The sequence below is a fragment of the Anolis sagrei genome, chromosome 3 (genome assembly GCF_037176765.1).
Source record: "Anolis sagrei isolate rAnoSag1 chromosome 3, rAnoSag1.mat, whole genome shotgun sequence".
NCBI lineage: Eukaryota > Metazoa > Chordata > Lepidosauria > Squamata > Dactyloidae > Anolis > Anolis sagrei.
This window is the reverse complement of record NC_090023.1, coordinates 262,662,411-262,686,908: the sequence shown is the minus strand read 5'-3', so window position 1 is coordinate 262,686,908 and position 24,498 is coordinate 262,662,411. Positions and strand designations below refer to the sequence as shown.

Genomic DNA, 24,498 nt, shown 5'->3' with positions numbered 1-24,498 from the left:
CGTTTGTTCTGGCAAACTAATGAAGCATCTTGTGGCATCTTTATGACCGAGAGATTTATGTTAGCATGAGCTTCTGTAGATTACAAGCCAGTTCAACCCACAAACACTCACGCCAAAATAAATCTGTCACTTTTAAAGATGCTACACAACTCTTGAGTTTTGTTAAAAAAATATCCAGCGAATGCAGTCATCTCTTACAGTTACCTTAAGAAAGTAACTAAATAGATGTATTGTTGTTAGCTTTCATGGCTGGAATCACTGGGCTGTTGTGAGTTTTCTGGGCTGTATGGCCATGTTCTAAAAGTATTCTCTCCTGACATTTCGCCTGCATCTATGGCAGGCATCCTCAAAGGTTGTGAGGTTTGTTGGAAACTACGAAAATGAGGTTTATATCTCTGTGGAATGTCCAGGGTGGGAGAAAGAACTCTTGTCTGTTTATTGTCGAAGGCTTTCATGGCCAGAATCACTGGGTTGTTGTAGGTTTTTTCGGGCTATATGGCCATGTTCTAGAGGCATTCTCTCCTGACGTTTTGCCTGCATCTATGGCAGGCATCCTCAGAGGTAGTGAGGTCTGTTGGAACTAGGAAAATGGGTTTATATATCTGTGGAAAGACCAGGGTGGGACAAAGGACTCTTGTCTGCTGGAATGTTTGAATGTTTCAACTGACCACCTTGATTAGCATTTGATAGTCTGGAAGTGTCTGGTTGACAAAGGATTCCCCCAGGCAGTAAGAAGCCAGACCTTGAAGCTGACAGGCCATTAAATGCTAATCAAGGTGGCCAATTGAAACATTCACATCTACCTCAAACAGACAAGAGTTCTTTCTCCCACCCTGGACATTATTCCACAGATATATAAACCCTGTTTTCCTAAGTTCTGACAGACCTCACAATCTCCGAGGATGCAGGCAAAAAGTCGGGAAGAATACTCCTGGAACATGGCCATATAACCCAGAAAACTCACAACAGCCCACTAACTAAACAGACATTGTCATTTCCAAGCTTCAATTGTTTATTTGTATTAATATTCAGCCTAAGGGAGAATTCTAGAGGACTCAAAAGTTTGTTAATTTTTGCCATTTCAATTAACTATAATATGTCATATGTGTTGCACCTCAGGCCTGGAAACACTTATGACAACCAAGAATATAAGCAAACAGTTTATTGTAAAACACATAAAAGCATGTAAAAAAAGCAAGAACAAGAGAAGGAAAATATATAATCCAACAGGTGATAACCAAACAGTAATCCAAATGTCTCATAAAGATGCAGAGGGGACAAGGTCCAGGAACAGCCAGAAATTCCAGGAACAGCACAAGTCCACAAGCAAAAAGGTATAACTAGTAAAACTTGAACAGGAGTACATGAGCAATAATTTCTAGAATTAAAATCCAAAACCAATGTTTGACTTGAAGCAAGAGCAAGGGAACTCAGGCTTAGCTTCACTCTAACACAGCGTTGCCTGAACTGCCTTTAAAGTAAACAACTTGCTGTTTAATAGACACACCCATGCAGCATTACGTCTTACATGTATTTCCCCCTAATCTTTCAGATCAGTGTAATCTATTTTCAGCTCTGATTTGTAAACAAAGACTTTTGTTGATCTCCGTACAGGTGGTTTCTCCTGGGGACCTTCCTTATCACTCCGCTCTTCACTCGATTCCTTATCTGCTGTTGCTACTTCTAACTCCTCGGACTGGCCTTGAAGCCCTGCACTTTCAAGCTAGTTTTCTCAAAGACAGAAACATCATTTCTCAGACCTGAATTCTCATCACTTTGTGCCACGGGAAAGCCCACAATCCTCTCTAAATCACCAGTTCAACCATCAGCCTCTGGCTGATCTACAACAATATGTAACTATGGATTTACCATCAGCCCTTTCTACAATCAGTAGATTTTTACTTTTGTGGATTTGATTATTCATGGATTTGATTAAAATGTTTTCTTCAGGAATGTCTAGGTCTTGTAGTGCGACTGCAGAGGTTGGCCATAGGGTCATGATGCAAGACCTAGAAATTCTTGAGAAGCTGTTCTCTTGGTTACGAAAGAATGAAAAAGCATTTCTTTGGGTTGTTGTAGGTTTTTTCAGGCAGTATGGCCATGTTCTAGAGGCATTCTCTTCTGACGTTTCGCCTACATCTATGGCAAGCATCCTCAGAGGTAGTGAAGTCTGTTGGAACTAGGAAAATGGATTTATATATCTGTGGAAAGACCAGGTTGAGACAAGGAACTCTTGTCTGCTGGAGCTAGGTGTGAATGTTTCAACTGACCACCTTGATTAGCATTTGATTAGCAATGCTGGACCACTCTAACAACCACCATGTCAGACTACACAGAGAAGCCATTGAAATCCACAAGCATGTGTACAATTTCAACAGAAAGGAGGAAACGATGAAAATGAACAAAATCTGTATTAAAAAACTCAAAACAGCAAAACAGCAGAGGGAAAACAATCAGGGACATCTAATCACCTCTCAACAAAAGACTGCTCCAGGCACTGCCAGGCTATCAAATGCTAATCAAGGTGGTCAGTTGAAACATTCACACCTAGCTCCAGCAGACAAGAGTCCTTTGTCCCACCCTGGTCTTTCCACAGATATATAAACCCATTTTCCTAGTTCCAACAGACCTCACTACCTCTGAGGATGCTTGCCATAGATGCAGGCGAAACGTCAGGAGAGAATGCCTCCAAAACATGACCATATAGCCCAAAAAAACCTACAACAACCCAGTGATTCCAGCCATGAAAGCCTTCGACAAAGCATTTCTTTATTTGGTGTTTTTCACTTTCATGGGGCTCCTGTGGAGAGGTGTAGGGATGACTATATTTGTTGAGAGGAGCAAACTCTGCACATGTTTCCCCCCTCTGTTTATTGGTTTGAGCCAGATGTCCTTGTACGCAAGACAAAGCATGTGTCCAAACCACCCTGCATGAGACAATGCAAGGAGGAGTGCTCAGTTTCTCCTCTTTCCAGCTCCAGAAAAAGTGGTGGTTGCAATCTCATTGGACTTTATTCCAAATTGTAAAGGAGTTATACAAGGTGCTCACCCTATTGGGAAATAGTTTCGGATCATTGGATAATGTTTTCAAGTTCGGATGATAATCCAGAGAGGACATGCAGCCTCAGTGAGAATGATAACCCTCCTTGGTTTTTATTGCAAACTTGAAGGGAGCTATACAACGTTCCAAACCTATTGATGGACAGAACTCAGCATCTTGGGAAACCTGTTTAAAGTTCGGACTAAAATCAGGAGTGGCCTTACTGATATGGATGCCACCAATTGCTGCTACCCATAAAACCCCCATATTATAATAAGAGGATCAATTCACTTTTTCTTTCCCAGATGCTGAATCCATCCCCACCCAGACTCTCCATCCTGCAGCATCACTTTGCACACAAGATTTCACTTGTCTTCCCGTTACCATGGTGACATGTCGCTTAGCAACCAGTGAGTGAGTAAGGAAGCAGGTCTTGTTGCCAAGTGAGCTGAGATGATGGATGCTGAGCAAGGAGGGGCTGGATGGGAACATTACACAGACAGAATCTATGTACAGCCAGCCCTCTGTATCCACAGATTCAGCCTCCACTGGGTGGAAATATCAACCCCGCCCCCCAAAAAAGCAAAGCTTAATATTGCCATATAATGGTGATCAAGTATCCAAGGATTTTGGTACCCAGACTTGGGAAAATCAAGTTTTTGGACTACAAATGCAAGAATCCCTTCCAGACATGTCCATTAGCAAACCCTGAAACAAGCAAGGACTCTTATCCACTTTAGTAGGCAGGGCTCTTAGAAGTTTCTTCCTGTTCCACTGGGCTGTTGATGTATGCAAATTCAATTAGGATATTAAATTAAATTCAACAGACATATTTAAATTCTAATTGACACATCCCAGACCATTTACAGTGGCTTAGATCTCCCTCCTTTCCTGAGCCTTTCCACACAGCCCTATATCCCAGAATATGAAGGCGAAAAATCCCACAGTATCTGAGTGTGGACTCAGATAACCCAGTTCAAAACAGATATTGTGGGATTTTCTGCCTTGATATTCTGGGTTATAGGGCTGTGTGAAGGGCCCAAGGAAGGAAGGACCACTGTAAATGGTCTGGGGTGTGTCAACCAATGAGGCAACCAACATAACGAGGCAACCAACATCATATGCTTGCCATAGATGCAGGCGAAATGTCAGGAGAGAATGCCTCTAGACCATGGCCATATAGCCCGAAAAAACCTACAACAACCCAACATCATACAGTTTGAATACCTTCTCCAAAATGCTTGAGATTGGAGGTGTTTTGGGTTTGGAGGGTTGTTTGTTTTGGATTTTGGAAAGATCTGTATTTGTATACATAGCACGATGTCTTGGAGATAAGACTGAAGCCTAAACATGAAGTTTGTTTATCTTTCATATGCACATAATTTGATACAATACTTTAAATAATTTCATGCCTGAAGCAAAGTTTGTGTGTGTTGAGTCATCGCAGAGCAAAAGTGTCCCTATTTTAGCCACCTATGTGGACCATTTCAGATTTTGGAGTACAGTAGAGTCTCACTTATCCGACCTTCGCTTATTCCATCTTATCCGATGCTCTTATCCGTCACCCCCTTTTTCCTCCAGCATTTCCCCTTTGATTAAAGGAGTGCTCTCCAACTCTCTCTCCATTCCCAATATGTGAGAAGGGCAAGACAAAGAGAAGGAGAAGGAGGAAGGAAAGGAGGAAATGGGCACGACCAGAGGCAGAAGTGTGCTCCTTCGTTCCTTCCATCTGTGATTTCCATGCTCCTCTTCCACATCCGGGCACTTCCTGCTGGGCCACCCTAGCCCCGTTGCCTTTTTGTTGTTTATTTGTTCAGTCTCTTCCGACTCTTCATGACCTCCTGGACCAGCCCAGGCCAGGGCTCCCTGTCACCACCCCCAGCTCCTTCAGAGTCAAGCCAGTCACTTCAAGGATACCATCCATCCATCCATCCATCCATCCATCCATCTTGCCCTTGGTCAGCCCTCTTCCTTCTTCCTTCCATTTTCCCCAGCATTGTTATCTTCTCCAAGCTTTCCTGTCTTCTCATGATGTGGCCAAAGTACTTCATTTTAGCCTCTAATATCCTTCCCTCCAATGAACAGTCAGGCTTTATTTCCTGAAGTATGGATTGGTTGGATCTTCTTGCGGTCCAAGGCACTCTCAGAATTTTCCTCCAACACCACAGTTCAAAAGCATGCCAAGGAAAGCCCTTAATGCGCATCAGTGCTCTGTGACTTGTGATATCAGTGTCTATCTTCCTTCACTTAGCCTTCCTTATGTTCCATCTCTCACATCCATAGGTTACTACAGGGAATACCATTGCTTTAACTATGCTGATCTTCATTGCCAGTGTGATGTCTCTACTCTTCACTATCTTATCGAGTTTGGTCATTGCTCTCCTCCCAAGAAGGAAAGGTCTTCTGATGTCCTGGCTGCAGTCTGCGTCTGCAGTAATATTTGCACCTGGAAATAGAAAGTCTGTTGCTGCATCCACATTATCTCCTTCTATTTGCCAGTTATCGATCAGTCCGGTTGCCATAATCTTGTTTTTTTATGTTTAACTGCAACCCAGCTTTTGCACTTTCTTCTTTCACCATAGTGAGAAGGCTCCTCAGCTCCTCCTTGCTTTCGGCCATCAAAGTGGTATCATCCGCATATCTAAGGTTTTTAATGTTTGTTCCAGCACCTTTTAACCCCAGCCTTGGATTTGTCAAGCCCCACACATCACATGATCTTGGAATCCTTGTGGACAGAAAGTTAAACATGAGCCAACAATGTGATGTGGCAGCAAAAAAAATCAATGGGATTTTGGCCTGCATCAATAGGAGCAGAGTGTCTAGATCTAGGGAAGTAATGCTACCCCTCTATTCCACTTTGGTTAGACCACACCTGGAATATTGTGTCCAATTCTGGGCACTACAATTCAAGAGAGATATTGACAAGCTGGAATGTGTCCAGAGGAGGGCGACTAAAATGATCAAGGGTCTGGAGAACAAGCCCTATGAGGAGCGGCTTAAGGAGCTGGGCATGTTTAGCCTGAAGAAGAGAAGGCTGAGAGGAGATATGATAGCCATGTATAAAGATGTGAGAGGAAGCCACAGGGAGGAGGAGGGAGCAAGCTTGTTTTCTGCTTCCTTGGAGACTAGGGCGCGGAACAATGGCTTCAAACTACAAGAGAGGAGATTCCACCTGAACATGAGGAAGAACTTCCTGACTGTGAGAGCCGTTCAGCAGTGGAACTCTCTGCCCCGGAGTGTGATGGAGGCTCCTTCTTTGGAAGCTTTTAAACAGAGGCTGGATGGCCATCTGTCGGGGGTGCTTTGAATGCAATATTCCGGCTTCTTGGCAGGGGGTTGCACTGGATGGCCCATGAGGTCTCTTCCAACTCTGTGATTCTATGATTCTATGATGTGTCCTACATACAAGTTGAATAGGTTGGGTGAAATTATACAACCCTTTCCCAATCTTAAACCAGTCTGTTGTTCCATGGCCAGTTCTTACTGTTGCTACTTGGTCATTATGCCTTATCCCTTAGAATCCCTTTTGTTAGTCTTCTTGGTGTCTAGCTCTATGTTGGATGGGTAACAGTAGGAGACTCCATATTATCCAACATTTTCATTTATCCGACGTTCTGCTGGCCCGTTTATGTCAGATAAGCGAGACTCTACTGTATTTGGGACTTGTGGTTTCCGGATACGGGATGCTTAAACCTGTATCTCCTACTATTTCGATTTCCCACATTTACATCAGAGCTGTCAGCAAGCATGGCTAATTCTTTCTCTACCTTCACGCTCCATTATCATTTCGGCTTCCGCAGAGAAGCCTCATTTGGGAAAAGGGTTCAACAACAAGTTGTGTGAGTCAGCAAGTAAGAAGTCTGCCTTCCTTCAGCGCATAACAGGGGATTCTATTATACGATGACTCATCTTAAGCTCCTTTTTTTCTAGTGCAAATGGGCCATAAAGCTCCTGTTTGCTCCTGCGAAAGCAGTTGTCCTGGGCTGCCCTGCCTGGCCGTGACCTTGATTCTTGGAAAAGGCGGATAAACGTGTAGCCAGAAAGCATAATTATTCCCCAGGTCATCTCCCTCTGTCCTCTCAATGTATTCATTCTGTGTATAGCTGCGTATCTTTCCAAGAGGTTGCTGGATGCAGCGTCTTCCTTGTTACACTCGATCCCATAATTGCTGTTATTACTGGGCAATTGTGTAGCCCAGAGTTTCTCATCTGGGGCGAACAAGTGCAAAAGGGAGAGTTTTTCCAGCAAATCCTCTCCAATGGGCCACACTGGTTTGCCTGATATAATTGGAATTGAGGAAGAATCGACTCTGGTTGCATTTTAGGCTGATCCGATGTAGGATAATAGAATCATAGAATCATAGAGTTGGAAGAGACCTCATAGGCCATCCAATCTAACCTCCTGCCAAGAAGCAGGAAAACTTCATTCAAAGCACCCCGACAGATGGCCATCCCAGCCTCTGTTCAAAAGCTTTCAAAGAAGGAGCATCCACCACACTCCGGGGCAGAGAGTTCCAATGTAGTATCAAGTTAGTTAATATATGAGGACAAATGGGTCCATTTTGCCCATCTGGAGTGTTTGTTTAGATCAGGCATGGGCAAATTTCATCCCTCCAAGTGTTTTGGACTCCAACTCCCACCATTCCTAAGCAGCTGAGGGGGAAAAGGAAAGAGCCTGAGGCTGTTAGGAATGGTGGGAGTTGGAGTCCAAAACACCTGGAGGGCCCAAAGTTTGTCCATGCCTGGTGCATACTCATATAAATGTAAAACTTCCATAGTATTCGGCCATGGAAAGGGCCTGAGGCTGTTAGGAATTGTGGGAGTTGGAGTCCAAAACACCTAGAGGGCTGAAGTTTGTCCATGCTTGGTGAAGACTTATATATATGTAAAACTTCCATAGTATTCAGCCATGAAAAGGGCCTGAGGCTGTTAGGAATGGTGGGAGTTGGAGTCCAAAACACCTGGAGGGCCCAAGTTTGTCCATGCCTGGTGTAGACTCATAAAAATGAAAAACTTCCATAGTATTCGGTCATGGAAAGGGCCTGAGGCTGTTTAATAGTCTAGCTTGCTGTTGACCTATGAAGCCTGAAAGATAGTTGCATCTGTAAAGTAGGAAATTTAGGTACCATTTTATACGAAGAGGCTAATTTAACTAATTTATGCACTATAAATTAGTTAAATTAGTTTTATATGTTGATAGCATTGTACAGTGCTTGTGTGAGGCCGCCCTGAGTTGCCCTTCAGGGGGAGAAGGGTGAGGTAGAAATGCATGAAATAAATACATAAATGGCATTGAATGTTTTCCATGTATTTTTGTTGTTCATTCGTTCAGTCGTCTCCGACTCTTCGTGATCTCATGGACCAGCCCACGCCAGAGCTCCCTGTCGGCCGTCACCACCCCCAGCTCCTTCAAGGTCAGTCCAGTCACTTCAAGGATGCCATCCATCCATCTTGCCCTTGGTCGGCCCCTCTTCCTTTTTCCTTCTACTTTATCCAGCATAATTGTCTTCTCTAGGCTTTGCTGTCTCCTCATGATGTGGCCAAAGTACCGATACTTCAACTTTGTCTCTAGTCTCCTTCCCTCCAATGAGCAGCCGGGCTTTATTTCCTGGAGGATGGACTGGTTGGATCTTCTTGCAGTCCAAGGCACTCTCAGAACTTTTCTCCAACACCACAGCTCAAAAGCATCTATCTTCCTTCGCTCAGCCTTCCCTAAGGTCCAGCTCTCACATCCGTAGGTTACTACAGGGAATACCATGGCTTTGACTAGGCGGATCTTTGTTGCTAGTGTGATGTCTCTACTCTTTACTATTTTATCGAGATTGGACATTGCTCTCCTCCCAAGAAGTAAGCATCTTCTGATTTCCTGGCCGCAGTCTGCATCTGCATCTACACCATTATAGTGCTATTATTCCACTTTAACTATGTAATTCTGATGCTTGTAGCATCAACTGGTAGACTGAAGGCTTTGCAAAGCCATGATCTCCATTTTGTGCGTACGTATATATGATGGAAGGAGAGGAGGGAGGAAGTGAGAGGAAAGCGATTATGCATCACTGCCTCCGAGAGAGTTTGCCTGATGACGGCCTAAAGGCTGGCCTTGGCATCAGAGCCGCAGCTCTAGGCTGGTTGGGATGCAGATCTGCCAGGTTCCTGGGCTGCTGACATTCACAGCCGCTGAACAGCAACACGGATGGAATCCTAATGAAGAGGCAGGAGAAAGGGAGGGCTGCCTTCAGCTTATGCAACCAAAGCGAGCGGGATCTCAATTCAGGGAACTGCACGGACCAGGGATGGGAGTGAGGGAGGGAAAGGTGCCTTGTGCTGACCAGTGCTGGATTTGCAAGCAAGTTTAAGATCTAAGACACCCCTCCTTTGGAAGCCACCTCCCTCTTGGAGATTACAACTATGTTCCATTAGTTGGAGCCACTTCTTTTGCCAGTTCTTCTTTCCTAAGAGGCTTATTTAGGATTATTGAACATACATAGGTTGTCCCAAGGCTTATCTATGGAAAGAGTGTGATTGTATGCAGCACTGCTGGTCACAGCTGACCTCCAGTTAGATTGCTCAAGTGCCAGGGCTTCCTAGTTCTCGGTGTCTATACCACCATTTTTAAGGTTGGTTTTAAGCCCATCTTCAAATCTCTTTTCCTGTCCACCAACATTACATTTCCCTCCTTGAATGCATCAAAAGCTCCTTTAGCTGTAGCACACATTCAAAAGTGAGATATGGTGTGCTACTTTCATTATTTTCAGCAGCCGAAGTGCATTTTCATGCACGTGGACAGCTGGTCCCAATGCTTCCCTATGGAAAAATTGGACTCTTCCTTGAATGCACACGAAAACTCTTTTAGCTTTATCACACACTCTAAAGCAGGCATAGACAAACTTGGGCCCTCCAGGTGTTTTGGACTTCAACTCCCACAATTCCTAACAGCCGGAATTGTGGGAGTTGAAGTCCAAAACACCCGGAGAGCCCAAGTTTGCCCATGCCTGCTATTAAGTGCTATACAATTACTTATTTACATTTTCAGCAGCCAAAATACATTTGCAAGCTAACTTTCCAACTGATTCCACTTTCTGACAGCAATGCAGCTTCTATTTACTTGCAGCCCTCCATTTAGAGCATTCAAAGGCAAGGGCGTCCCAGTTCTCGGTGTCTATGCCACAGTTTTAAGGTTGGCTAAGCCCATCTTTACCTCTCTTTTCCTGTCCACCAACATTACATTTCCCATTCTTGAGTTGGGAGCACACCTTTGCAGAAGCATTTGAGAAGCTTAGCCTGTAACTGAAGGGCTAGAAGGCATGATCATCAAGTTTGCAGATGACACCAAATTGGGAGGGATAGCCAATACTCCAGAAGACAGGAGCAGGATTCAAAACAATCTTAGCAGATTAGAGAGATGGGCCAAAACTAACAAAATGAAGTTTAACAGTGACAAATGTAAGATACTCCACTTAGGCAGAAAAAACAATATGCAAAAATACAGAATGGGGGGCCCGTAGCCAGGATTTCGATTTGGGGGGAGGGCTGAGTTTGTTTCGGGGGGGGGGGCTGAGTCCGAGTGAAAGAGGGTCTACCCTAGCAAATCTTTTGTATCGTTACCCCAATACCCCCATGCATATGGGATATATTGAGTAGGGTGATCAGATCATGATATGAATAAACATAACAGTTTAAATAATGCACCAGTAAGGCCTTTTTGCGGACCACCATGAGAATTTCGGGGGGGGGGGGGGCTGAAGCCTACATGCCTGTGGGGGACGATGCCTGGCTTGAGAGCAGTACGTGTGAAAAAGATCTTAGAGTCCTCGTGGACAGCAAGTTAAACATGAGCCAACAATGTGATGCAAAAAAAGCCAATGGGATTTTGGCATTCATCAATAGGAGCATAGTGTCTAGATCTAGGGAAGTCATGCTACTTTCTCTATTCTGCCTTGGTTAGACCACACCTGGAATTCTGTGTCTAATTCTGGGCATCACAATTGAAAAGAGATATTGAGAAGCTGGAATGTGTCCAGAGGAGGGCGACTAAAATGATCAAGGGTCTGGAGAACAAGCACTATGAGGAGTGGCTTAAAGAGCTCGGCATGTTTAGCCTGAAGAAGAGAAGGCTGAGAGGAGACATGATAGCCATATATAAATATGTGACAGGAAGCCACAGGGAGGAGGGAGCAAGCTTGTTTTCTGCTTCCCTGGAGATTAGGACGCAATGGAACAATGGCTTCAAACTACAAGAAAGGAGATTCCATCTGAACATGAGGAAGAACTTTCTGACTGTGAGAGCTGTTCAGCAGTGGAACTCTCTGCCCGGAGTGTGGTGGAGGCTCCTTCTTTGGAAGCTTTTAAACAGAGGCTGGATGGCCATCTGTCAGGGGTGCTTTGAATGCAATATTCCTGCTTCTTGGCAGGGGGTTGGACTGGATGGCCCATGAGGTCTCTTCCAACTCTTTGATTCTATGATTCTATGATCAAGAAAACCAAAGTGTTCTTCCCGCAGTCACCGGCCAATCCCTCTCCAATCCCAGAAATACAGCTCAATGGTGCAACATTATAAAATGTTGACCATTTCGGCTACCTTGGCAGCCATCTCTCCACAAAAGTCAACACTGAAACTGAAATACAACACCGCCTGAGCTCTGTGAGTGTAGTTTTTTTCCAAATGAAGCAGAGAGTGTTTGAGGACCGAGACATCCATAGGGATACCAAGGTGCTTGCTTATAAAGCCATTATCCTCCCAACCCTGCTATATGTCTGCAAAACATGGACTGTCTACAGATGTCACATGCAACTCCTAGAACAATTCCATTAGTGTTGCCTCCCAAAAATCCTGCAAATGTCTTGGGAAGACAGGGGGACAAATGTCAGTGTGCTGGAAGAAGCAAAGACCACCTGCACTGAAGTGATGCTCCTACACCATTAACTCCGCTGGACTGGCCACATTGTCCAAATGCCCTATCACCATCTCCGAAAGCAGCTACTCTACTCCGAACTCAAGAACAGGAAATGTAATGTTGGTGGGCAGGAAAAGAGATTTGAAGATGGGATTAAAACAACCTTAAAAATGGTGGCATAGACACCAAGAACTAGGAAGCCCTGGCACTTGAGCACTCTAACTGGAGGTCAGCTGTGACCAGCAGTGCTGCAGAATTCGAAGAGGCATGAATGGGGGCAAAAGTGAAAAGCTTGCCAACCCTGACTGGGACTGCCTTCCACCTGGAAACCAATGTCCTCACTGTGGAAGAATATGCAGATCAAGAATAGGGCTCCACGACCACTGCGGACCCACTGCCAAGACACTACACTTGGAGGACCACCATCCTCGGGCTACCAGGAGTGCCTAAGTAAAGTAAGTAAGGCAATCTGTTGAGAGTGCTTTGTTTGTTTGTGTTACTAAATGTCAGAAGAGAGTTGAGCCAGCTGTCCCTTGTGATCCCTTCCAGCTCTATGATTCTATGATCTAAGCAGGCATTTCTAAAAAATCTTGAAATGTTTGCTTTTTGTGTCTTTTTCTTACCTATTTGTTATTAGAAATAGTGTTGTTCCTGACTAAAGCCCACACTGCTAAGTACACAAAAGCAGGCTTCCTGCTGCACGCTGTATTCTTCTACTGCACAAAGGTGTCCAGTTGCCTATTAGAATAATGCTTGAGCTAACGTGAGGCAGTGAATCTACAGCCTGATGGAAACAAATAACGTTTGCCTCTGCATGATCTACTTGTACATTTGTAAATGAGGCTGGTATTACCATCCCCTCTCTACAAGAGGCTGGTTTCCAAAGAAACTAAATGGAAGTGGAATGGCTCTTCAAAATTCTCAAGGCAGCAGGGAACGGCCACAGGAACCCTCTTATCTGAGCTGATTGGAGAAAACTCTCCAAGCGCTCCGAAAGGAAACCTTTCCAAACTGAAGTCCAAAACAGCCAATGGGGGAGGAGGGCCATGTGGACACTCCTACAGGGAGTTTAATGCAGGAACAAGGACTTAAGTCTGAAAGATGCCACAAATGATGGACCATCAACTGCCCTCGCGTTAATGTTGTAGAAAAGAAATGTGGTTAGGGGGTCTTGCAAAATCACGGGGTCCTTGGTTTTTTTAGCCTCTATAACAGGTATGGGTAAAGCCAGATATAATCCTATGGGCTCTTTTCCCAGGCCCTCCACTCTCTTAGCATCATATCCTTTCTTCCTTCTCTCTCTCTTTCCTTCCTTCTTCCCTCACTTCCTTCCTTCCTTGCCTCTTCTTTCTCCCTTACACACATCATTTTGTCCTTCCTTACTTCCCTTTCCTCCCTCATCCCCTCTTTCTCCTTCCTTCCTTTTTTCCTTCCTGTCTTTCCTCCCTCCCTTCCCTTCCTTTCCTCTTTCTCCCTCCCTCCACTCCCTTCCATCTTTTCATCCTTTCTTCCTTCTCTTTCCTCCCCATTCCTTCCTTCCTTCCTTCTTTCCTTCCTTCCTTCCCTCCCTCCCTCCCTCCCACCCTTTTGTCTTTCCTTCATTTTCTCTTTCCTTTATCCTTCCCTTCCTTCCTTCATTGTTCTCTTCCTCCCTCCCTTCCCTCCTTCTCTTTTTCCTTTCCCCTTCCCTTCCATCTATCCTTCCCTTTCATCTTTCCTTCCTTCCCTTTTGTCTTTCCTTCGTTCTTTCCTCCTTCCTTCCCTCTTTCTCCTTCCAGCCTTCCCTTCCTCCCTTTTGTCCTTCCTTCCTTCTCTCCCTCCTTCCTTCCTTTCCACCCTTTCATCCTTCCTTCCTTTCTTCCCTTTCCTCCCTCCCTCTTCTTCCTTCCTTCCTTCCTTCCTTTATTCTTCCTTCTCTCTTTCCTCCCTCCCTCCCTTCCTCTTCCCTCTTTCTCCCTCCCTCCCTCCAGTCCCTTCCACCTTTTGTCACTGCTTCCTTCTTCTTTCCTCCCTTCCCTTCCTTCTATCCTTCCCTTTCTCTTTCTCCTTCCTTCCCTTTTGTCTTTCCTTCATTCTCTCTTTCCTTTATCCTTCCCTTCCTTCCTTCACTGTTCTCTTCCTCCCACCCTTCCCTCCTTCTCTTTTCCTTCCTCTTTCCCTTCCTTCCATCCTTCCCTTCCACCCTTTCATCCTTCTTCCCTCCCTTCCTTCCTTCCTTCCTTCTCCCTCCCTCCATTCCCTTCCACCTTTTATCCCTGCTTCCTTCTTTCTTTCCTCCTTCTCTTTTCCTTCCTCTTTCACTTCCTTCCATCCTTCCCTTCCACCCTTTCATCCTTCTTCCCTTGCTTCCTTGCTTCCTTGCTTCCTTGCTTCCTTCCTTCCTTCTTTCTCCCTCCCTCCATTCCCTTCCACCTTTTGTCCCTGCTTCCTTCTTTCTTTCCTCCTTCTCTTTTCTTTCCTCTTTCCCTTCCTTCCATCCTTCCCTTTCACCCTTTCATCCTTCTTCCCTTGCTCCCTTCCTTCCTTACCTCCCTCTTTCTCCTTCCTTCCTTCCTTCCTTCCTTCCTTCCTTCCTTCCTTCCTTCCTTCCTTCCTTCCTTCATTCATTCTCCTTCCCTCCATTCCCTTCCACCTTTTGTCCCTGCTTCCTTCTTTCTTTCCTCCTTCTCTTTTCCTTCCTCTTTCCCTTCCTTCCTTCCATCCTTCCCTTCCACCCTTTCATCCTTCCTTCCCTTTTGTCATTCCTTCCTTCCTCTCTTTCGTCCTTCCTTCCTTCCCTCTCTCCCTCTTTCTCCTTCCATCCTTCCCTTCCTCTCTTTCATCCTTCCTTCTCTCTTTCCTTCCATCTGTCACCCGGCAGCTAGTCTTCTTAGCAGGGAGTGCTAGCATGTGGCCCTCAAGCTAGAACATTTGCCCATACCTGCTCAATAAGATTAAGAAGCACATGTACAAGGAAGCACATGTACAAGGCTGCTCAAAAAGCAAGTGGATAGGGAGAGGGGAAGAAAACCTAGAACGAATGAATCTTCCACTGGCAAGAAAATATCAGAGGTCAAGGAAGAGGGAAACTCAGGGCAGAACCAAGGCTGCAGAGGTAAAAGCTTCAACAGATGGAAACAAAGGCAGCTGCAGAAGTTACAGAGAAAATGACTGGAGATGGCATGACATGGATATCTTTTTTGCACTGTTGCTAGAGGGGAAATGAGTATCTCATGTAGAAACGGGCAGGCTTCCATGTGACGTGACCTTCTGCTAGCTACCTTTGCCACCTCCTTCTGCGCTCTCTCTTCTATGTCACTCTGCTTCTGACTCCAATGATCCTTTCCCTTCTATTCTCCAACAGGTCCACTTTTCTCTCCTCTTCAAATCTCTCCTAAAGGACCTTCACAAAGCCTTTCCAGAACGACTGCCTAACCTCACCTCATCCATCCTGTGCCTTCTCCCATATCCTGTTATTCTTCTTTTTTGCCTCCTATCTTAAAATCTTCTTCCAATTTTGTTTTCCTAATTGGAAAGCATTCCTGGACATCAACAGCATCATATCCATAGGTAGTCCAACTAGCTTCTTGATGATGATCAGGAAACACAACCTGGGGCTTCCGCTATCCAAAAAACTGACTATTTCAAACCTACTTTTGGATTTTTCCCATATAGGGTTTTGGCTCCCTACATGCACCTGATCTCTCTATCAAGCCTTGTCCTTCCAAACCATTTAGGTTTCTTATTCTTGACTCATCATTCCTGGAGACTAGGAAATGTGGTTCTCCAGATATGTATGAAATAGAGCTCTCAATATTATTTTTTTGCCATTTATAATGCCAGCTAGGACTATTAGGAGTTGCAATCTGGCAACAACAGTAGGACCACACAGTTCCCATCCCTGCAGTAACCATAGTGGCTGGATATCACAGTAGATACAATCCAACATGTGCCTCGAGGCCGTTACTGGATGGCTGCATGCCAGCAGGTTGAGGGTGAATCCAGCAAAGACGGAGATCCTATGGCTGGGTCAACCGGGCAGTGGGGATATCCAGCTGCCTACCCTGGATGGCGAGGCGCTACGCCCATCATCATTGGTAAAGAGTCTGGGAGTCCTTTTGGACCCTCTGCTGACGATGGAGACCCAGGTCTCCGCCGTTAGCTGAACCGCCTTTTTCCATCTGCGGCAGGCTAGACGGCTGGCCCCCTTCCTGTCCAGGGGCGACCTAACTACGGTGATCCAGGCTACAGTCATCTCAAGACTGGACTACTGTAACGCCCTCTACATTGGCCTCCCTCTGTCGGTGATCCGGAAGCTCAAGTTGGTACAAAATGCAGCTGCTCGGCTTCTTGCGGGAATTCCGATGAGATGCCACATAACACCAATTTTACTGGAGCTGCATTGTTACCAATTGAGCACTTTCAAAGTGATGGTACTCACCTTTAAGGCCTTGCATGGTCTGGGGCCAATGTACCTGAGGGACCGCCTCTCCCCCTACCAACCCCAGAGATCCCTCCGTTCTGAGGACCAAGATCTATTGGAAATTCCCAGTGTCAAGACCTTGTGTCTAACAGCAACCAGACGCAGAGCCTTCACAGCAGTGGCACCATCGCTCTGGAATACTCTGCCACCTGAAGTCCGTGCCTTGCGGAACTTATCAGCTTTCCCCAGGGCATGTAAGACATATCTGTTTCGACGGGCCTTTGACTTTTGATATTGCTGTTTTTAAATTGTTTTAAATTGTTTTTAAATTGTGTTAGATTTTAGCCTGTTCTTGTAAGCCGCTCCGAGCCCCAGGGGAGTGGCGGCATAGAAGTTCGAATAATAAATAAATAAATAAACACATTGGAAAGGCATTATGCTGCAGAAAGTAGTTCTATATTATTACCCTTCTTCTCCTTGGTTGTGGCTCTCTTAGGTATATAATTACTATTTTCCTATCTCCTAGATTCATCTATTCACTCTTTCTTAAGTCCCACTGTCACCTTTGTGACACAATAGCAAGTCCATCCACTCAGTGGCAGAAGCTCCACCAAAACCTCCACAAAATCCATTTGTGAACCATACCACTCAAGGAGTGGGACAGACCTGTAGCTGGGGGGGGGGGGGGGGGGGGGAGGGGGGGTTAGGGGTTCAACCCCCCCCCCCCAAATTATTTCAGGTTAAAAAAAATGGTTTACTCATTAATTTTAACTGGTAACCAAATCCCCATGCTAAGTCTATGAGACGCAAAAATTAAGAGTCCCTCCAGAACTGCAAGCATTGTTTCAAGCAAATATTGACAATTTATTCACACTGTCATTACTTGCAGCAATAGCCGATGTAGCGAAGCAACCACGTTGGGGGGGGGAGGGGTGTTAAGGAGGCCAGACTTGGTGGAGGTGGTTGACAGGGGCGGAGCTGCAGGCTATTGAAGGCTTGGAGGCAGGTTCCCCCCCCCCCCCCCACCGCAAATTTTTCTGGCTACGGCCCTGGAGTGGGATGTTTTTGGTCTTTTCACCTTTCTTTCAACAGACGGAGGTCCACAGATCATGGAAAGCCTCCTCAATTTAAGGCTGTCAAGATCTCTTAGGGCACAACTCCCCAAAACCCCAGCTCATTGACTATGTCTGACAGGTCCTGTAGTCAAATGCATGTGGAAAGCTCTAGGTTTAGAGAAGTCTTAATAGGATAACTTTGTTTGGGTTCAAGATTCCAAGTAATGTTTCATAACTTCCACAGAATCTCCAATATGCCAATCCACAAGAACTCAATCCAAATCAAAACAGGTTCTGATCATCCTTATTGGCCACCCAACCCCACTCCCAGGTTCCTCTTCCCCAACCTACCTTGTCCAGCCAGGACCTACCTGTAGATCAGCAATGTTCAGCTTGTGGTAAATCTTCTCATCATCTCGGCGCTCATCTTGGGGGACGGTGAGGTTGGCCAGCTGGATCTCCAGCTCCAGCACCTGCTGCATCTGTTCTTCTGTGGAAGCTCTGGCTCCACCTAGGAGCATCCCCAGCTCCACCATGTAATCCAGGTAGGCAGCCAGCACCTACCACAGCAAGACAAAACATCTAGGGGATTTCAGGGCATTGGAAGGCATCACAGGACAGTAAACAGTCCCTCTCAACACACACACACACCATGTCCTCCTGACATTTCAATTCATTATGGTGCCTTCACCCTCGAATCCTGCAATGACATGGATAGTGAGGTCAAAGAACCAATGGTCCCAAGAGAGGAAGAAGCCCAAAACCACTGTCAAAATCCCAGAATCTGAAAGGCCAGAAGCTTCCACGATCAGATTCCTTGAGCTGGACCTTCTTTAAGTCCAGAATTGAGAACAGGCTAGCATATCCACTTTCAAAAGCTTTGCTATCCATGGAACCAATGTACCAGTGTAGGTATGTGCGAAGCAGTAACTCTTGGAGAGAGAAAGAAATGGTGGACTTCAGGCTGCCTGGCCTGCTAGAAATTGGTAGGATCATAGGGTGTAACTACACTGTGGAATTAATGTAGTTTGACACCACTTTAACTTCTCAGTGCTATGGAATCATGGCAGTTGTAGTTTTACAAAGTCTTTCACATTCTCTGTCCAAGCATGCCGGTGCCTCACTAAACTACAATTCCCAGGATTCTATAGCATTAAGCTATAGTTCAAGTGGTGTCAAACTGCACTAATCCTATAGTGTAGATGCGCTCTAAGAAAGAGTTTCTCTGAAGCAAGTTTTGGTTCCGCCCCTTTCTCCAGGGCTCTGGGAGGAGAGGGAGCCATTTTAAGTCAGTCTTGCATTGGAAAGCTTAGCTACAGGACATGGATTAGCCTTGACTGGTAGGTCTACTTGGGACCCAAGAAGCAGTTTGGAGCTGGGAGTAGAGCCAACACCAGCAAAGTTTAGAAAGTAGATTGCCCAAGGAGGGGTTAAAAAGGGTTTTCCTCTTAAAGAAAAGAAACAGTTCACGAAGCCAGTTGCCTGTCCCTTGTGGACAAGATTAAGAAATCCACCAGTTGATTCAAAGCCTTGAAGCATTTGTTTAATTGGTTGAAGATCTAAGAAGTATTTGATTGTTTGTTGAAGACTTAAGCAATAATAAAGGACTTTGTTAAACCTTTCAAGCTTCTAAAGACTCTGTATAGGAAAATCCTTAGGGCCTCTCACTCGAGGCACCCCGGCTTCCCGCTGGGCACAAATAGCACATCCTGTTCAAAAGCCAACTGCTATAGGCCCAGTGCGTGACAGCACAACAGCCATGGCAATAGCAAAGCTATGCGGCTGAAGATCCTATCTCATTGCTTTCATAATCTGCTCATCTTCACCTTAATTTGGGCTCTTTCATAACTCTGCGGTTCAGTGTTTGGCATGGGAGCCAAACACTCCTGAGCATTTCTGCTTTTCATTTCTATATATATTTAAACCGAGGCATTTCTAGCCTCTGGTGTCTACTAAGAAGAGCTCGAAACCATTTACTTCTTTGTTTAAGGTATTTATATCCCATCTTTCAATTTAACAAACATTCTCAAAGCAGCTTCCAGATAATAAAAGCCACACACCATAAAACACACACTAATGAAACAACACAACAATAAAGCACAATGATAAAAACAGCAGAAAGCAATGTGAAAATCAAGTGAAAAGCTTATAAAACACAGAAAAAACTGAGCAGCCACGTGAAACATTACTGTCACGGTGAAATTAAAACCTTAACTAAAAGAGACTTGGTTTTGTCTAGTGCCTAAAAGAAAACTTAATTGTAATTAGCCTGATTGACTTCAGTTAACAATAGTTGATACCCCAATCATGGCCTGTATTGTTTTGTTGGAATCTGCATTCTGTGCTCTGCATTCTGTGCTCTGCTAGAAGTGCTGCAAATGCAACACAAAGTGGAATCCTCGACATGCGAGTGTGGAGAAGGGCAAACCACTGACCACCTGTGGCAATGCACCCTGAGCCCTGCCACATGCACAATGGAGGACCTCCTTGCGGCAACACCAGAAGATCTCCAAGTGGCCAGACACTGGTCAAAGGACATTTAATCAACTACCAAACTCAAAAATTTTGTATTTTGCCTGTTTGTTTGCTTTGTTCTGTTAGAAACGTAATATAATTGACTGGTTGCCCTGACACAACAAATAAATACTCTGCCTTTTCCTTTATAGCAGTGTTTCTCAACCTTTCTAATGTTGCGACCTCTTAATATGGTTCCCCAACCATAACATTATTTTCGTTGCTATTTCATAACAGTAATTTTGCTACTGTTATGAATTGTAACATAAATATCTGATATGCAGGATGTATTTTCATTCACCAGACCAAATTTGGCAGAAATACCCATTAAACCCAAATTTGAATACTGATGGGGTTGGGGAGGGATTGATTTTGTCACTTGCTGGGATTTACAGCTAACCTGCAATCAAAGAGCATTCTGAATTCCACCAACAATTGAATTGAATCAAACTTGGTACACAGAACTCCATGACCAACAGAAAATACTGGAAGGATTTGGTGAGCATTGACCTTGAGTTTGGGAGTTGTAGTTCACCTACATCCAGAGAGCACTGTAGTCTCAAACCATGATGGATATGGCCCAAACTTGGCATGAATACTCAATATGCCCAAATGTGAACACTGGTGGAGTTTGGGGAAAATAGACTTGACATTTGGGAGTTGTAGTTACTGTGATTTCCAGTTCACCTACAATCAAAGAGCATTCTGAACCCCACCAACAATAGAACTTCATCACACAGAGGCCCCCATGATCAACAGAAAATACTGTGTTTTCTGATGGTCTTTGGCGATCCCTCTAACACCCCCCTTGCGACCCCCCCCCCCCCCGGGGCTCCCAACCCTCAGGTTGAGAAATGCTGATGTAGATGCAACCTGAGTTATTGCTGCATCTCTTACAAATAGGAAGCAAGAAGTTCTGGAAGGTCCCGATGACAGAGGGTCTTTGGTGACCCTCTGACACCCCCCTGGCAACCCCCCCTCGGGGTCCTGACCTCCAGGTTGAGAAACACTGCTTTATAGCTTTAGGGGCTGTGGTAGTGCAACAGGTTAAATCTCTGAGCTGCTGAACATGCTAACAGGAAAGTTATCAGTTCGAATCTGTGAATTGGGGTGCGATCCCACTGTTAGCCCCAGCTCCTGCCAACCTTGCAGTTCGAACAAATGCAAATGTGAGTAGCTCAATAGGTACCCCCTTGGCGGGAAGGTAAACAGCACTCCATGCCGTCATGCCAACCACATGACCTAAGAGGTGTCTATGGACAATGCAGGCTCTTTGGCTTAGAAATGGGGATGAGCACCACCCTGAGAGCGGGAGATGAGCAGCATCGCTCAGAACCAGAAGAGGAAGCCTTTACCTTTACCTGTGTATCTGTGTTTCATTGTTTCTAGTCATTAAATGCTTGCCTTGTGTCTGCATATGCTGGAACCTGCCCTGAGTCCCCTCAAGGAGAAAGGGCGGCATAAAGTATTATTATTATATGATTATACTAGCCGTCCCCTGCCACGCGTTGCTCTGGCCCAGTCTGGTGATCTGGAAAATAAAGTAATGGTTTCTAATCTATGTTATGTCTTTCTGCTTGTGGGTAAACAGTATTTCTTGTTGTTTCTTTGTCAGTGTTGATGTGGAGAGTATCTGGTTTGCCTACTCTGGAACATGCAACGTATCATTGTCCTTCTTTAGGGGTTCCTTTCAAATCTATGATATTATATCTGTGTGTGTGTGAATCATATATATCTATCTATATCTATAGCTGGAGGGCTCTTTGTCAGGAGGACTTTGATTAGATTTTCTTGCCTTGGTGAAGAGAGTTGGACTGGATGGCTTTAAGTATTTTCTGTTGGTCATGGGGGTTCTGTGTGGGAAGTTTGCCCCAATTCTGTCGTTGGTGGGGTTCAGAATTCTCTTTGATTGTAGGTGAATTATAAATCCCAGTAACTACAACTCCCAAATGTCAAGGTCTATTTCCCCCAAACTCCATCTGTGTTCATATTTGGGCATATGGAATATCTGTGCCAAGTTTGGTCCAGATCCATCATTGTTTGAGTCCACAGTGCTCTCTGGATGTAGGTGAACTAAAAATCCCAAACTCAAGGTCAATGCCCAACAAACCCTTCTAGTGCTTTCTGTTGGTCATGGGAGTCCTGTGTGCCACCTTTGGTTCAGTTCCATCATTGGTGGAGTTCAGAATGCTCTTTGATTGTAGGTGAACTATAAATCCCAAGAATTAGAACTTCCAAATGACAAAATCAATTTTTTTTAGTGGAGGACATACATTGGGTTGTTAAGTGTATGCTGTCCAAATTTGGTGTCAATTCACCCACTGGTTTTTGAGTTCTGTTCATTCCATAAACGAACATTACATTTTTATTTATATAGATAAGCCCTATGACAGTGGTTCTCAACCTGTGTGTCTCCAGGTGTTTTGGCCTACAACTCCCAGAAATCCCAGTCAGTTTACCAGTTGTTAGGATTTTTGGGATTCGAAGGCCAAAACATCTGGGGACCCACTGCCCTTTGAAACAGTGATACTCGGAATAAACTTCATCTATCTCAGCCACTGCCTGTAAGTCAAGGATGGGAAGCAGTATTGAATCTTGGTAGACTCTTTGGCCAAAGTTATTGTTTGTTGTCTGTTTGCCTTCCTGCTCATCCCATCTCCGTGTCCTGCCTGGAATGACACAGTGTGGTGATGCTTCAATACATGGCCACCCAAAGATGTTTTCCTTTTTTGTTAAGCACAATTTGATTCAGATTTGTATGTAAGTGTGTGGCGGTAGTGGTTACCAGTGGAGAAATGGATTGGTGTCACCATGGGTGGCTTGTTTGTGGCTCCTTACCTTCTCATTGGCAGTCTTGTTCAGGTAGTAATCCCGCGAGGGCAAGAAGAGGCCCGACTGATCCAGCTGCCATACATAAAAGGGAACCAATGAGTACAGGTGCCAGAATGACTTGTCTCTACAGATCTTCCCAGGTATGGGCAAACTTCTGTCCTCCAGCCGATAGGCTGTTAGGAATTGTGGGAGTTGAAGTCCAAAACACCTGGAGGACCGAAGTTTGCCCATACCTGGGCTATTTCTTTCCTGCCTGCACTTTGAAATAATACATTTCAGACACAGATCTGTCACCTCAATAAGCATGAAGGCTAAAGGATTTCATTTCTTGAAGAATGACAATAGACTTCCAACAATCATAAGAACAATATGGTGTTCATGGCTTCATAGCTCTGTTAACTTTCCCATTGGACGTGCTTATTTGCAAGACATGAAAAACCATGGCCAATTTAGCCCTATAGTTTTCTGGCCCTCTCTGTTCCACTCCTTGCACATATTCCCTTGTGTTCCTAATTCAACCATGTTGAAAATGTCAGGAGAACAGATTGTATAAGGCTTGTGCTTCCCTGCTATCATTTGAAAGCTTGCACAGCTTTCTAGAAGAGGAAATGGAGAGGAGAATGACCCAGAAATACAAGACACTTCACATTTCCATCAAAATTGACTGTGTGCACACAATTCTGAATATAATTTTAATCAATTTTATGGACTTTAACTGTCAATTTTTTAATACCATCGATGGATATTTGTGGGTTTTAAATTGTGTTGAAATGCTTTTAATGTAAGCCACTATGAATCTCTTTTGTGGAGAGAAAAAATGGGGTAATAATAATAATAATAATAATAACAACAACAACAACAACAATAACAAAGACTCTGGCACAAGCCCAGTGGTAATCGACACACTGGGTGTAGTACCTAAAGACCTTGGCCTGCACTTAAAAACAATTGGCACTGACAAAATTACCAGCTGGTAGCTGCAAAAGGCCACCCTACTCAGATCTGCATGGATTATTTGTTGATACATCACATAGTCCTAGACACTTGGGAAGTGTCCAATCTATGATCCAATACAAAAGCCAGCATAGTGATGTTGTTTGCAGTGCACTAATCTTGTGTATCAAACGAGGAGGAGGAGGAGGAGGAGATGGAGATGGAGGAGAAGGAGATGGAGGAGAAAGAGATGGAGGAGAAGGAGATGGAGGAGAAGGAGATGGAGGAGAAAGAGATGGAGGAGAAAGAGATGGAGGAGAAGGAGATGGAGGAGAAGGAGATGGAGGAGAAGGAGAAGGAGGAGGAGGAGAAGAAGGAGAAGGAGGAGAAGGGGATGGATGAGAATGGGATGGAGGAGGAGGAGATGGAGGAGGAGGAGGAGAAGGAGGAGGAGAAGGAGGAGGAGAAGGAAGAGGAGGAGGAGAAGGCGATAGCAATGGAGAAGGAGAAGGAGATGGAGGTGACGACAAGGCATGTAGTAGTTTCTTGAAATCCATATTAATATGTGATGTTATGTTAATTGGGCAAAATCAAGCCATGATTTGCTCACCAAACACAAGCAAGAATTAGAATCCAGGGTTTTTTTCTTAGCTTATTAATTCTGGCTTCTTGAAATCATGGTTTGTGGTGTCACCCAAACCTGTGGTTAGTCCTTCATTACAGCAAAGTCTCCACTGGGCACACCTACCCTTACTTCTTAGTACTGTTTTCCCATTTTCTTATGCTACTATTCTTTCTTTGTCATGGTTTTGCTTCATACACCTTCCCT

The 24,498-nt window shown here is 44.7% G+C and overlaps 1 protein-coding gene across 2 annotated transcripts in view; it reads right to left on the bottom strand.

The window, feature by feature from the left end:
• ECE2 (endothelin converting enzyme 2) overlaps positions 1–24,498 on the bottom strand; it is a 101,787-nt gene that overhangs the window by 36,412 nt on the left and 40,877 nt on the right. For both annotated transcript variants that reach the window (XM_060767389.2, XM_067466072.1), the window contains 2 exons: positions 22,743–22,808; positions 17,762–17,950 (listed from right to left, as the gene is read on the bottom strand). In XM_060767389.2, coding sequence (XP_060623372.2) covers positions 17,762–17,950; positions 22,743–22,808 — 255 coding nt within the window. The remainder of the gene's footprint in view (positions 1–17,761; positions 17,951–22,742; positions 22,809–24,498) is intronic.